The following is a 15890-nucleotide window of genomic DNA, read 5'->3' as shown; positions in this document are numbered from 1 at the left end:
TCATTCTTGCATCATTAGTTCCTGTCTTTTTAAAGATGGTGTGAAAGTGGGGGACACGTATGTGATACCCAAGGCTTCAACCTCCAGGCCATTCCATTCTTAAGTCACAGCTCCTCATTTCTCCTGACCTGACATGACTGGACTTTCAAAGTGACAATGGGCCACAGAGAGGTATGCATGTTTTGATGTTACTCTTTTATACCAATCTGACAGTGGGTAAGAAAAGTTTGGGCATCATTCTACAAGTAGAATTCTCAGCAAAGGACCATGATTCTCCCCACTAGTGACCCATGGATCTTTCTCTGGAAAAGCCTGGGTGTGATGACTTTTCCGCTCAGACAGGGTGGGGCGACCCCTCCAGAGGCATCACCTGGTGGAGCTTGAGCGGTATCACAACCAGCAGTTCATTCAGCCGCTGCTGCTTCTCTCGCTGATAGGCCTCCAGGGCTTCCTCGGCTGCATTCAGATTAGTCGCCACGATTTTTACCTGCAGAAAGCCCCGTGTGTGAAATGGTAACAAGATTCAATGAGCATATACCTAAGGTGGTAAATGACGACATGTTGGGAGGAAGTAAAGCATAAGCAGGACTTCCTTTGCTGGGCTGTGATTAAGTGCACAGTCCCAGTTTGCAACCCAGGAAATGCGTATTTTTTTCTGTCAAGTTATGATCCACACCACTTTTTCAATTGTTTCTATGTCCCCAGAGTTGTAAAGCTTTGGTGAATAAGAGCTCAGAAAACACATCTTCATCTTCCTTTTATTTTCTGCATGAAAAGCGGCCCTCAGTGTGGAATGTCTTTGTCAGAATGGAGGGAATCTTGTTTGGTCATAATGATCGCAATAAATTAAAGAAAAAAAGCCCTTTAAAGCAATGAAACCACTAATTACAGTATTTCTAAAGCACATCCTTCATCTCCTAGAAAACCTGAAAGTTTTCCAAATCATTTTCTATTTGCAAGAGGAGAAAAAAAATCTATCAAGAATATTTCTGAATATTAATCAAGTCAAGTAATGTTGCTCTAGATAGGAGTACCTAAGAGGGAAAATGAGAATGTAAGGCAGAAATCTCTCAATATTATACCAGCAGCTCAGCTTAGCGGTCTCCAACATGGGATGCATGCACCCAGAGGACCTACAAAAGGATTTGTGGGGTGCAGGATGAAACATCGGAGTTTGTATTTCTATTTACTTTTATCTCATTCTTTTTTAATTTCTGGTTTTGTGTTTCATAAAGTACAAAATATATTAGTAAAATAGTTCATGAATACTATTTATAAATATATATACATTTATTGTAGGGGAGGGGCTTTTATTTCTTTTTTACTTATAGAATAATGTCATCAAAAAAGTTTGGAGACCAATGACTGAGATAAATAGTCTAATCATCAAAAGAGCAATGGCCCCACCACAACTGTGCTTAAGGAGAAAAAAACTGGCTGTGACATTTGAAATGTTTCTTTTCTGAGGAGAAATCCTAACACTGTCATTGGCAATATGATAGCTAGGCGGATGTGTAGCATTTTGAGAGAGGATAAGTCAGTACGCAGACCACCATACTTTTTTGGACAATGTATCGTATTCCTTTTTGAGGTTATCAACAATTTTCTTTTCTTCAACTAAGGCCTCCTCAATGTCCAGCCTTTTCTCTCGTAGTTGAAGGGCCATTTCAAAAAGACCGACATCACAATCTGAAAAGAGAATTAAAATTAAAAAGCAGCCCTGTTTGTTTTGGAATGTGGTAGTGCTAGAAGTATGAACTTTGGAGCTTCAGAATCAGTAGTGTCTATTTGTGGAACCACTCTAGCAAGCTTTTGCCACACATATGGCCCCATTGTTCCACGTGGAAATTAATAATAGTATTAATAACTATGGTCGTATTAACAACAATGATACTAACATTGACATTCTGAGCAACGCTCTGAGCCAGGCTTTGTGTGAGGCCCTTTATGTGCTCACTCAAGGCTCATAGACCCTGCAAGGTAGGAACTATTCTTTCCATTTTATGGTGAAGACCCTAACAGGTACACGACAGAATAGAATTCAAGTGCATCATCTCTCTATTATTTCCACTATGTTACCCTAAGAGCCACATGTATCCACCAAGTGATAGACAGAGAATGTAAGAATAGAATACGAAAATGGACTGTAGGAAGCTTAGTTCTAGCCTACTTCTACCACTATACTAGCTGTGAGTCATTGTTCAAGCCATTTCATCCTGCTGTAAAATAACAGATTGTATTTTAAAGTTTTTATGCTCTATTTCTCTCAAAAATATTATGATTTTAAGACGATTGTTTTTTTCAAAAGTAAAACAAGATTTAAACTTTATTTGAAACTAAACTTTAACTAAAACTTTATTTGAAATGTCTAGAAAAACAAACTACTGGCCAGAAAAATTTGTTTTTTCTCTACTCAACCATTCATCTATTGAGACTATGAGAGTTGGTCTGGCTGCTCCAGACTAGGTGAAAATAGTGAATATAAATCACCAACCATTTCCAGGAAACCGGTACAAATTGCCCTTACAAAACAGATTGGGAATACAAAAATTTGAATGAGTTTGTCAAAAAATTATAAAAATATATATAAATTACTATCTGGTGTTTCTCTATGAAATGAAACTTGCTACATAATTTATAATAACTGAGTCAACTGTTGATTGTCTGCAGATTATTTAATTTGTCACTCATAAACGGCTGCCAAAGGGAACAGATAACAAATTATCCAGAGAGCCCCCAAAAGTATTAACATTTTCCTTGGCCATGCTATTTAAAGTAGCAACCTCTCCTCCCCACCCTCACTCCTAAACTCCCTTTACTTCTTTTCCCATAGCATGTATCACCTTCTAAGATTCTGTTTAATTTACTTATCATATTTATTGTCTTCCTCCACTAGAATGTAAGCTCCACTAGGGTGGGGGAGTTTGTTTTATATTTCTTTGATGTGTCCCTAACACCAGATAAGTGCCTGGCATATGGTAGAAGTTCCATATTGTTGAATGAATGAATAAATACCCTTATACTTTAAAAAACCTATTCATTAGACTATACTTCCTACATTTTAAACCACACTTTCCTTAAATTTTATTATCAGAGATTTGAGAAACAAAAAAGGGCTTTCTCAGTCTTGTCAATCCATCCCCATAGTTCACAGAGAACACACTGTTTTATCCAACTTACTTGTTGGGCAGATAGAATCATCAAAAACGTCATCTTCAGATCCAGACTCATCCTCATCACTCTCCAGGCTGGATTCTTCTTCACTTGATTCCTCACTCTCCTCATCTTCATCTAAAGAGAGAGGACACTGTTAGCAGAGACGTTCCTTTATTAAACTAAATACCAGATTTTTAAAGTAAACTATTTCTCAGTGAGTCAGTCACTAGAAAAATAACAAAGAGAAAAAGCAGGAAATTACTCAATATTTTTAGAAGAGCTTAAGATGGTTAAGGACACAGAGAACACAAACTCAAATGTCTGCAGGAAGTTGTGCAGATTATCACTGCATCAAGTCAGATGGGGCTGAGAGCAAGTTGCCAAGCTGCTTGTGTCATAACCCACCTGAAACACACACAGGTGAAATAAGCCCACAATTCCTAAATCACAGAAGGCTCTAAAATCAGAAAAGATCTTCCTAAGTTATATGAACTGAAGTAATGATCTTTACAGTCTTTATTTAACCTACTTAGTGTGAATATTCACGTTTCATTGCAGAAGTATGAGGTATTTGATTTTGGGTTCTTGTACCAGACTTTGCAGGGGGTGTTATGTTGACAAAGACTCTCTCCTTTAAGCAAACTGGAGTCAGTCTTCTCTGAGGCCTCTTTCTGCTAGTTCCTGACCTTAGGCTCTGTCCTTAGCCCACTTAGTCCAATTGTAGCAAGAATCCTGCTGAGTCAGTTTAGCAAAAATTCCCCCCAACACTTGCTTGATATGTAATCAAATTCCTCATCCCCCTACACTTGATATTTTATCAACCTGGCCTGTCTTCAGTGAAAGTCCAGTTAGGACAGTCTAGCAAAGAGTTATCCTACTCCTTAGTAATTTTCTCTCCACTGATCCCCACTGTGCTCCTTGGCTATAAATCTTCACTTGTCCTTGTTTTATTCAGAGTTGAACCCAATCTCTCTTCCTCACTACAAAACCCCATTGTCATAGCGGCCCTGAGTAACTCTGCCTTATTCTTTAAAAAGTGTCATAAATGATTTTTTACAGTATCATATATAAGATCTTTACAAAATATAAAAATTTATGAATACTAAAACACATCTGTTTTTGAGGGTTTGGGCAAGCTTTCGTTGGTGGGACTGCAAATAAGAACAACCTCTGTGGAAAACAGTATGTAGATTCCTCAAAGAAATAAATGTAGACTTACCATTCAACCCAGCAATCCTACTGCTGGGTATCTATTCAAAGGAAATGAAGTCATTTTATCAAAAAGACACCTGCACTCAAATGTTTATCACAGCACAATTCACAATTGCAAAGATATGGAATCAACCTAAGTGCTCTTCAATTCATGAATGGATAAAGAAAATGTGGTGTGTGTGTGTGTGTGTGTGTGTGTGTGTATATGTATGTATACGCACACACACACACATACATACATACCGTGGAGTACTACTCAGCCAGAAAAAAGAATGAAATAATGTCTTTTGAAGTAACTTGGATGGAACTGGAGATCATTATCCTACGTGAAGTATCTCGGGAATGGAAAACCAAACACCATATGTTCTCACTAATAAGTTGGACCTAATAGATGAGTACACATGGGCATAAAGTGATATAAAGGACATGAGAAACCATGAAGGAGGAGGGTGGGAGGGTGGGTGTGGGATAAAAACTTACTTATTGGGTACAGTGAACATTATTGTGGTGATCACATCAAAAGCCCTTACTTAAGCATTGTAAGAGATATCGATGTAACAAAAACACTTGTATCCCCTTAATCAATATTTTGAAATAAAAAAATTTTAAAAACTATATTGACTTGAAAGAAAATAAAAATTCAACTATCAAAATGTATGGTATGCAGCTAAAGCACTAAATTAGAAAAGAAGAAAAGTCTCAAATCAGTAATCTAAGCTCCCACCTCAAATCCCAAAAACAGAAGTGCAAAATAAACCAAAAGCAAGCAGAAGGAATGTAATCATAAAGAGCAGAAATCAATAAAATTGAAAGGAGAAAAACAATAAAGAAAATCGCTTATACAAAGAGCTGTTTGTTCTTGAAAAGATCAATTGAATTGGCAAACCTTTAGCAAGACTACAAAAAAAAGTGAAGACACAAGTTACCAATATCAAGAATGCAACAGGTGATATTACTACAGACCCTGTAAACATTAAAAAGATAACAAGGAAATAAATACTATGAACAACTTTACATATATAAATTTGGCAACTTAGACAAAATAAACCAATTCTTCAGAAAAACCCCACAAACTATCATGACTCATTCAATGAAGTAGATCATTTGAATAGCCCTGTAACTACTAAGAAAATTGAAACTGTAATTTAAAAACTCCCTCAAAAGAAATCTTCAGGTGCAAACAATTTCACTGAAAAATTCTACTAAATGTTTAAAGAAGAATTACCACCAATTCTACACAGGATCTTCCAGAAAATCAAAGAGGAAAGATGACTTTCTAATTCATATGAAGAAGCTAGTATTACCCTGATATTAAAACCAGACAAAGGCAGTACAAAAAACAAAAACAAACAAAAAAAAAAAACTATAGACCAATGATCTTCATAAATACAGCTACAAAATTTCTTAACAAAATATTGGCAAATAGAATTTAGCAATATATAAAAAGAATTTTATACTATACCAAGAAAGATTTATTTCAGAAATGCAAGTCTGGTTCAGTAATCAGCCAATGTAATCTACCATATTAACAGGCTTTTAAAAAAATCACATGATCATCAATTGATGTAGAAAAGCATCTGACAAAATTCAACACTCATTCATGATAAAAATTTATGAAAAAGAGGAAGAGGGGAATTTCCTCAACTTGATAAAGAGTATCTATGAAACACCTACAGGTAGCATTATACTTAACAGAGAAAGACTGAATGCTTTCCCCCTAAGACTGTGAGCAAGGCAAGGACGTCAGCTCTCACCACTCTATTTCAATGTAGTACTGAATGTTCTAGCCATGCGGGAAGGCAAGAAAAGGGAAATAAGCATAAAGATCAGAAATAAATAAATAAAATTGCTCACATTTGTAGATAAAATTATCATCTACACAGAAATTCCCAAGGAATCTACCCAAAACTCCTAGAACTAGTAATCAAGGTCATGGGATATGAGATAAACATATAAAAATCAATTAATGGTGATGAGCATGAGGACACTGAGATTAAAAATACAATATCACTTAAAATCACTAAAGAGAAATAGGTATAAATCTAACAAAACATGCATATGAATTGTATGTTGAAAACTATAGAATGCTGATTAAAGATATCAAAGATCTAAATAAACAGACATACTGTGTCACGCATGGGAAAACCCAATGTAGTAAATGTGACAGTTCTCTCCAAATTGATACAAAGGTTTAACACAATCACTATCAAATTTCCAACAAGATTTTCTGCAGATATAAATAAGATTATTTTCAAATACAGAAAGATAAAATAGCTCAAACAATTCTTAAAAAGAAGAATAAAGTGGGAGGAATTAGTCTACCTGATTTCAGGACTCAATATGTAGCTACAGTAACCAAGACTGCAGTATATTGGTGGAGGCATAGACACAAAGATCAGTGGAACAGAATAGGCAAACTAGAAATAGATCCACACAAATATGCCTAAATGATTTTGACAAAGATCCAAAGCAATTCAATGGGAGAGAGACAACCTTTTCAACAAATGGTGCTACGGCAAATGAAAAGGCAAACTACACACCAAGAAAAAAATATTTGCAAACCACATATCCCAACACAGGACTAATATCTAGAATATATAATGAACTCTCAAAACTCAACAGTAAAAAACAAACAATCCTATTCAAACATGGACAAAAGACAAGAAAAGACACTTCACTAAAGAAGATATACAGATGGCAAATAAACACACAAAAGATGTGCTTATTAAATTAAACTACCCATACCAACTCATACCAGATACACTGCACATACACATACACACACAGATTCCAGATGTTTAAAGACCTAAAGGCTTATATCCTCTCCTCTTCAACAGCCACAGTGCCTCCATATTGTCTATGTTGGAATCAAAACAATAGGGTATCTAATAGGTCCCTTAGTTGCTTCTCTATTTCATGTTAATGAGAGAAAACAGGATGACATGTAAGAAAGGAATACAAACCGGCATCTCCTTCAACCTCCTTTTTCTTTACCCGCTTAATCTTCTTCTTTAGGACCTTCATGAGGAAGTTAGCAAATTTATTGTTTTCTCCAATCGCTGCTTGAAAACCAGCATATAGTGCCTTTTCTTGGTCCTGGAGCTTACTGATTTCATTCTTTTTCTCTTCCATCTCTTTAAGAGTTTCATTTATTTTCCACTAAATGAATAAAAACAAGAACGAAAGACAAATAGAATACTTCTGATAAACCAGGTTCAGAGAGCAACTTTACGATGCAAGGTTACAGTCCACAAACATTTTTTAAAGGCTTCTTAATAGAAGTTTACATTTACTGATGTTTGCAGAGCCATCATTTATTTGTTAAAATTTTATAATTCTTTTGTAAAAGTCAGTTAAGTTCAGAATCAGATCAGTTTTTTAATGCTAAGCTCCCTCAAAAAATCTAAATTAAAGAAATATATTGACATGTGGATGTCAGCCAATATTTTTGCATGCGTAGTCTCAAAAACATTTTTGTATTTATATATGATAACTAAAACCAAAAGGCACATCATTTCTAGTGAAGCTGATATACCCCAAAACTCATTATTCAGTATATGATATCTACTTAATACAATCTTTCTTCTTTTAAAACAAAAATAAGTATAATTTATATCTTTAAATTTAATATATGGATATAACAAACTTTGTTTCCTGTGATATTCAATCATATATTACACTGAAACTAGCTATCATACTTAAGAAACTCACAACTTCTTTTCCAGTTATGTTCATAAGGATAACATATAATCAAAACTCTATTTCATATGATAGCTGGGGCAAAAAATATAGACTTTTGAAATCCATCAATAAACTAAATACAAGGCTCACTTTTGAACATTTTATTCTTCTATCTTATAAACTGTCAGATCAAATTCACTAAAATATCTGTTATTTACCTCTAACCACAGATACTAAAGATGGAGAGTAAGTAGGAATAACAGGAAAAACGAGGAGGGAAGAGAAGACAAGAAAAAGATGGGAGCTAGAACAAGTGGGAAAATTAAGTTAAGAAGGAAAAAAAAGTAAGAAAAGAATCAAGTTCCCTCCATAACTAAGGGAGCTGCCAGCCATGATTCTCCTGCCCGCTCATACTTGCATGAACTGTTCCTCTTTGTCTGAGGAATTAACACGCTCTTGAAGTATGTTCTCCTGTTTTTCAAAATTCTTGAGGAGAAGCATTTCTTGAAATAACGTGACGTGGTGCAGATCAGATAATTTTATCTGAATATCTAGTTTCAGCTTCTGATGTCTCAGGACACGGAGTTCTGCATCAAAAGTGACAATCAGTTCTTTGATCTGAGGTGGAAAAGAGATTTGAGGATATATTAGAAGTTAAGTAGAATAGGTAAATGCATTTTAAAACTATCTAACAGCACTAATTTGTTTAAAAGCATTTTTTCAGTATGCCCCTATTATGGATGAGGAATTACGTGTGTGTATGTATATTCACATAAATTAATTCATCAATTGCATTAAATTTGTATAAATTAATTTATTAAGTGGTAGGATTTCTGTAACTACAGTCTTTCCAGCTATTTCTTCACCACTGATGAAGCCATCAACCAAGAATGCCCTCCTTGCTGTGCTGTACAGCCTGCATAGCTTTCTGAGCGGCTAGTGTCTATACCTGTCTTCTCTTTATTCTTCATGGTATCTCTACATTGACTTTTATATAATAAGCACAAATAAATATTTCCCCCAACTTCTTATTTTGAAAATTTTTAAACCTACTGAATGGTAAATATTTTTAAATACATAAATATAATCGTGGAGCCACAAAAAAAAACCTATTCAATCTTCTTATTTTACAGATGAAGAAATAAAGGCCAAAAGTGATTTTCCTGAAATCAAAGCCGATTTGTTACAGAGGTGGGCTAAGAACCTAAGTATCTCAAGTCCTGGTCCAGACCTTATTCCACTGTGGTTCTAATATTTTAAGTCCTCAGTTTTACCTGATTTTGGCACAGCTCTCCCCTACCTCATCCCAAAAGAGATGAATAGGTCAAGAGAGAACATCAAGGACTGATTCTCCCAAGGAAACCAGTACAATAGGAAGAGTCGACCCATTCTATGTTTTTCATTAGGTTGTCGTGAGAGGGGGCCTCCACTATCAAAAGCCTACAGTGAGTGAGAGCCCAGACTAGGGGCTAAGGAAGAGGAAGAGCTCTGTGTGGTTGGGGCAGTGAAATTACTAGGGAATTTGACTAAAAAAGAGAGAGAGAGTGAAGAGAGAAGAAAAAAATTAATGGCTATAGACCATGTGTGGGTTCCTCCTTAATGCTTGTTCAACAAACGTGAATTATTCCTAAATTTCTTCAGAGTTAGGACTATATTTTCTTCACTGCAACACCATTCTTAAGCTGGACCATATAGGTCTCCAAGTTTGTAAGGGTTACATTTATTTTTTCTCGCTCCAATTGCGAGATAGAGCTATTTGCGAGGATAGAGAATGTGTCTTTTTTGAGTATTGTATTCCTACTACCCACCTATCATATAATCTCCAATACATATTTTTAAATTAATAAAATAAATAAGTTAGTTACAATTAAACCAATGGAAACTTTTGACTGACTATCTATTATGTGTGGCATTATCCTAGGCCTAGACAATGTGGGGGAATCAGGGGAAGTATATGTGGCCTTAGACTCAAGAATGGTGCAATCTAATTTCAAGACAAAACACACATGAAACATCAAGAAAAATTAGTGTAAAATGTGAGGTGCTGATTACAGGGGCAACTGGAGTTTAGAAATAAGGAGAGAGTATGTAATGTGGGCAGAAGGTGCTGGAGAGGGTTTGGAACTGGGCGAAGCTTTGAATGATGGATGACTCAACTCTGGAAGGAAGTCATCACAGGTATAAGAAAATAGCAAACGAAAAAGCACAGATAAGAAACTCAGAATGGTATGGGAGGGAAAGGGGGAGTGGGGAGAGGCAGGAACAGTGAGAAAGCAGGCTAGAAAAAGTTGAGATAATGGTGAAGAATAAGGCTGGGAAGCTATGGGGGGGCATCACGGGATGGGGCTGGAAAGACACATGGAGGAAGGAGATCCCATGTGGCTGGCAACAGGGAGCTCTCTATCCAAGAAAGGTCCTCTTCCTTTCATATTCAGAGCACAGCCTGTGCAACTGGACCTAAGTCTGGTCCTGATTTTCCTAGAAATAAAAACAGTTGCCATTCCAGTTCCAGAACAATTTCAAACCCAGTAATCACCGTAAACATGCCACTAATGGAGCAAATTAGGCATTAGAGGAAGAGGGTGCTGTGACAAGTAGAGTGCCCCGATTCTCTGGAAGATTTCTAATTATGTTCTGTCCACCACCCAAAAGCAGCTCCTCCACTTCCCCTTCTCCCTGACTTCAGTTAGATGCCAACTAAATGAAACATGGATCTGCCCTTCACTCCTAGTCAGCTTTCCAAAAAGAAAAAGTTAAAAAGCTCCAGGGTTCTGGGCAGGGCACAATGATTTTCATAAGGTGAAGGGTGGGGAGGACTAATTGTTCCCCTGCTCTCCTTTCCTTTAGCTTCAAATAGGAACAGCTTCACCCCTTACCCTGTTGACCAAATACTGTTGCATGTACACGTGTTTAATCTCATCCCTCTTCATAATCTCCAGCTCCACATCAGTTGGCTCTGCTTTTTCAAATTCCAGAAACTTTGGAATATCCAGACTGAATCCTGATGGCTTTGATGATCTAGATAATGAGTCTCGTGTCGTCAAATCCCCATCCTTTTCAGAAGAAAGTCTGAGAAATCCTCCACCTGAGCCTCCAGATCCTGACTGTTCTACTTGGGGGGGCTTTTCATCCTCCTTTTTCATCTGCTCTTGCTTAAAATTTAGGAGAGTTTCCTCATTATACTGAAATCTCTTCTCTGGAACTTCGTCCGGATATATCTGAGGGATTTGGGGAATGGGGATGTGCTTGGATCTGTGAAGAGTTGACTGAATGCTCTTCAGTTCTTGTACCAGGCACTGAATTTCCTCGATGACAGCCACTTTAAGGTCTCGAAGAGAGAGGATGCACTTATTCATGTGACGTTTCTTTCCATGGGCCTGAGAAAAAGAAGAGGAAGGAAACAAAAGACAACCTTCTTACAAAGCACAGTTTGAAATATGATTTGTTCTTGTCCCTTGACTCATAGGCTTAGCAAAAATTCAAGATAAGAATGTGTCTGATAAACCCCGTTCACCACCAAGTTACCCTTTTCTCTAGGTTTTAGGGTTTTTTTCACTTAGCTCCTCCAACATGGTAGGACAGCCTGAGGTGACCTCTGGTATCCCTTTGTGTTTCACAATTTGCTCCCTTTAGCTGGCTCGTATGGCTGAGGTCCTCTGTGCCCCTTCACTACCCCATGGAAGTCCTTCCTGCAGCCTTGTGTTCAGCGGGACACTCTCCCCAGGGAGAGAAGGTACAGCCACTAACTGCCTTTCCCTGCTGGAACCTCGAATCCCTTAGACTCATGTACGGCTGCCCACCTAGGGCCAAACTACAGGTTGGCCTATTTTCATGCTGTACTTAGGCCACATGTTATTCCTTGTGTCACACCAAGAGATTCCAGGATCTTTCCTTGGTTCCTTCTCCATTTAGCTAAGCCAAGCCATGTCTCTGCCTCCAGCCACAGGGGCTATAAATGCCCATTGCTCTTTTATTACCAGCTCTCTCCGTGGTCTGTTTTCTAAATGCCATTACCAGAGCCTAAGAGCACGTGCAACCCTACCCTCTGTGTGCAATTAGGCTACTAGATGGTCTAAAGGCCATTAGGAGTTACTTTGCATAAATATATAGTTAAAAAAATAAAAGATCTAAAGGCACTTCTTCAAGCAGTCTTACAAAACTTAACCTATATATTTACTGCCCATGAAGCAAAAATACCATAACAAGATGAGATGTTTTGCATACTTGAAAATAAGGCTTTAAAGCACTGAGGTTTAAACACTAAAGGCAGCACTTTGGGTGACTAGGGAACCACTTGAAAAGTACCCGGAGGATGAGGATTAGGTCTACAGGAACAAAGCCAAATCACTCTGTCAGTAAGGCCTACCTCTTTGAGGAGCCTCTTTCCATACCAATTTTTTCTTGCTACTTTTTCAAATAACACACTGGGGGAAAAGGATAGATAATAAACTATTTTTAAAACACTTAAAGCCAGGCAAAGGTGGCTCACACCTGTAATCCTAGCACTCTGGGAAGCTATGGCAGGAGGATAACTTGAGCTCAGGTGTTCGAGACCAGCCTGAGCAAGAGTGAGACTCTATCTCTACTAAAAATAGAAAAATTAGCCAGACGTCATGGCATGTGCCTGTAGTCCCAGCGACTGGGGAGGCTGAGGTAGGAGGATTGCCTGAGGTCAGGAGTTTGAGGTTGCAGTGAGCTATGATGACGCACCTGCACTCCAGCCCAGGTGACAGAGCAAAACCCTGTCTCAAAAATAAAAATAAAACAAAAACAAACAAACAAAAAAATTAAAAAACCCTGCTTAATACTTTTCAATGATTTTGAATTTGACCATGACAATAATAACTGTTTATTGATTTTAACCATTACATTAACCCTGTAAGGTAGACTAGACATGTTTTATTGTTGTTAACTGGTATTGATACTCCTTTTACAGATGAGGTAAAAGGCTTAGGGAGATTTACCTGACTTAGCAAAGTTCATATAGCTTAAGTGACAAAGATGAAAATGGAACTCTGGTTTTCTGACTGTAGAATAAGATATTCTACATTATTTTATGCTGTCATTTTAATAAAGTAGATTTCAGTATAACTCAATTAACTTAAAGACATCACACCTGCCCAACTAGACTATAAAATTTCAGGATGGACGACTAATAAATCGTGATAAGAACATTTCTCTATGATGACAGATGGAACATGATGGACAAACAAGAACTACCTTAGATGAACAGTTAGAAAAATAATCCAAATGTCACTAATACCATGTCCAAAATGTCCGTTTTGACCAGTAAGGTAGAGTTACGAGCTATGAAAATTTATTTGTGGCTATGCATTGCCATGTCAGGATCCTTGTGCTGCTGGCATGTATATCTTTGGTGAACAGAAAAAGACACCCTTCCCCTAGGACATTTCATTTCCATTTGTCAGAAAATAATAAAATATGCAAATATACTATATCTTTGATATGATTGGCACCCTCTGCAATGTCTTGCCTTGAAATGTGCAACCTGCACAACCGTATTAGATGGCCAAGTATCAAAATCTCCAAAACATGGTAGCTTAGGTGCCTTCTAAACCTTTAAGTGTAAAAAGTCACTTGTCAGTTCAAATGGTGATTAAGGAATTAATATGGTACAAAGAAGAACTTTTTAATAAGAAAATGGAAATCAGAAATCAGGATGATTGCTAGCAGTTTGGAGAAATGCAGAGAAAGTCAAAAAGCAATATATTAATTGATTAGTATTGAGTTACCTAAAAAAGTCTGGAAGTCCTGCAAAGAAAGGCTAAACATGGCCTTTTTTCCTAAGTCCCTTAGTGGTCCATGGCAGCCAAAATCTAAACCCAATAAAGATTTGTTTGAATTTCAGAGGTTCAAAGTTCACAAAATATAATACTTTCACCCATGAAACTGGTATTGAGCCATATAATTAACGTGAAAGCTGGTTCTACGACACTAGCTAACTAATCATAGACAAATCTCTTGTCCTCTCTGGTCCTCAGTTTCCTCATTTGTAAAAAGAGGGCATGTTAGATAATCATGAAAGTCTTTTCCAGTTCTAAATTGCTGTGGTCATATATATTTATTGACCAGATAGGGAAATGGGTGGTTTTAGCAGAATTCAATTCAAAACCCAAGGTGCCTTCTCATTGTCATGAAATCTGGGTAAGTACCAGAGTGTCTAGGTATCCTAGTTCCTCTTCCTTCTTGGCAGCATTTATTCTCATGTGCTCAGGTATCCTGTAGTCTGGTGCTGTCTTCAGATTGAAATCTCCCATGTACAGCTGGGCTTCTTTGATGGCTTGAAGATCTTTGGGATCTTCAAAGTCATCATCAGGTTTACTTTTGTATCTATCAGAAAAATAGACAACCCACAACAAATATAACAATAAACTCTAATTTTTCTACTTTAATATAGGTACACATTCAAATTCAATCATGAAGCAAAAGTATAATTCTGAGTCAGTGGTGTCACTTTTGTCTATAGAGCCCATGCACTTTTTAGAAGTTAATGAATATTTTCAAAGCATCCCAAGCAAAATAACATATAGTCAAATTAATAAAAACCAATCAGTAGATTATACTGAGATAATCTGAATCACTTTGGTTCACTTCTAAGTAATGCACATTATTATTTATTACCTTAATATAACTTTAAGCCTTAGAAATTGGGTGTTTTTATAATGACTAAGAATTTAAATGTTTCTATGTCTAAAATAATCTTGAAAAAGAATAAAATGAGATGAATCAATCTATCCAATCTCGAGACCTATTTTAAAGCTATAGGAATCAAAACAATGTAGTATTGGACAAAGGACTGATACATAGATCAATGGAACAGAAAGTGAACCCAGAAATAGATCCACACAAGTGATTTTTGACAAAGGTGAAAAAGCAATTTTGTGTATGTCCAATTGCTCTAGCACTTTTGTTGAAATACCTTTTCAACAAAAGTGCTAGAGCAATTGGACATACACACACACACACACACACAAAAACAAACCACAACTTAAGTCTCACAGCTTATAAAAAATTAATTCCAAGTGGATCACAGACTTAAATATAAAATGAAAAACTATAAAACTTTTAAGAAAAATAGGGGAAAATCTTTAGGATTTAGGGCTATGCAGAGTTCTTAGACTTGACACCAAAACCAAGATTCATAAAAGAAAAAATTTATAAATTGGACATCAACAAAATTTTAAACTTTTGCTCTATGAAATGCTCTGTTAAGAGAATGAAAAGACAAGCTACAGACTAGGAGAAAATATTTGCAAAGTATATATATATATATGTGTATATATACACATATATATATATATGACACAGGACTAGAATCTAGAGTATATAAAGAACTTTCAAATCTCAACAGTAAAAAAGCAAACAATCGTATTCAAACAGTAGCAAAAGACAGGAAGAGATATCCCCAAAGGTATATAGGTGGCAAGTAAACAAATGAAAATACATGCTTGTTAAATGAAACTAATATCAGATTTTTAAAATTTCTTTGAAAAAGAAATTTACCTCAGATGGTTAGAGATAAAGGTGAAGTCAAAACTATAAGATGTTAGAAGAACATACAGGAGAATATATTTATGATGTTAGAAAAGCAAAAAATTTCTTAATGCTTAAAAAGCATTCTGACTATACAGAATATTAGCAAAATGGAATTTCTGGACCTGAAACTCTAAGGATCATATAAGTTCCACCAAAGTATTGCCACGTTGAAAGATCCAGTTGACTTGTCTTTAATATCTCCATCTCTGTTTCTAGTTCTTTTACTTTTTAATTTAAATAATACCAATGTCAATAAATAGAAAGATTTCTTTAAGGTATATTTT

General features: G+C 36.3%; 1 protein-coding gene across 5 annotated transcripts in view; it reads right to left on the bottom strand.

Annotated features, from left to right (window-relative positions):
• The window catches only part of CFAP44 (cilia and flagella associated protein 44), a 94551-nt gene that overhangs the window by 12068 nt on the left and 66593 nt on the right, over positions 1–15890 (bottom strand). For all 5 annotated transcript variants that reach the window (XM_045540270.1, XM_045540271.1, XM_045540274.1 and 2 more), the window contains 7 exons: positions 14223–14400; positions 10926–11426; positions 8464–8667; positions 7332–7527; positions 3181–3291; positions 1559–1689; positions 371–487 (listed from right to left, as the gene is read on the bottom strand). In XM_045540270.1, coding sequence (XP_045396226.1) covers positions 371–487; positions 1559–1689; positions 3181–3291; positions 7332–7527; positions 8464–8667; positions 10926–11426; positions 14223–14400 — 1438 coding nt within the window. The remainder of the gene's footprint in view (positions 1–370; positions 488–1558; positions 1690–3180; positions 3292–7331; positions 7528–8463; positions 8668–10925; positions 11427–14222; positions 14401–15890) is intronic.

This window comes from Lemur catta, chromosome 1, assembly GCF_020740605.2.
Source record: "Lemur catta isolate mLemCat1 chromosome 1, mLemCat1.pri, whole genome shotgun sequence".
Lineage (NCBI taxonomy): Eukaryota > Metazoa > Chordata > Mammalia > Primates > Lemuridae > Lemur > Lemur catta.
Note: the sequence above shows the minus strand (reverse complement) of the source record. Positions and strands in the feature narration are given on the sequence as shown.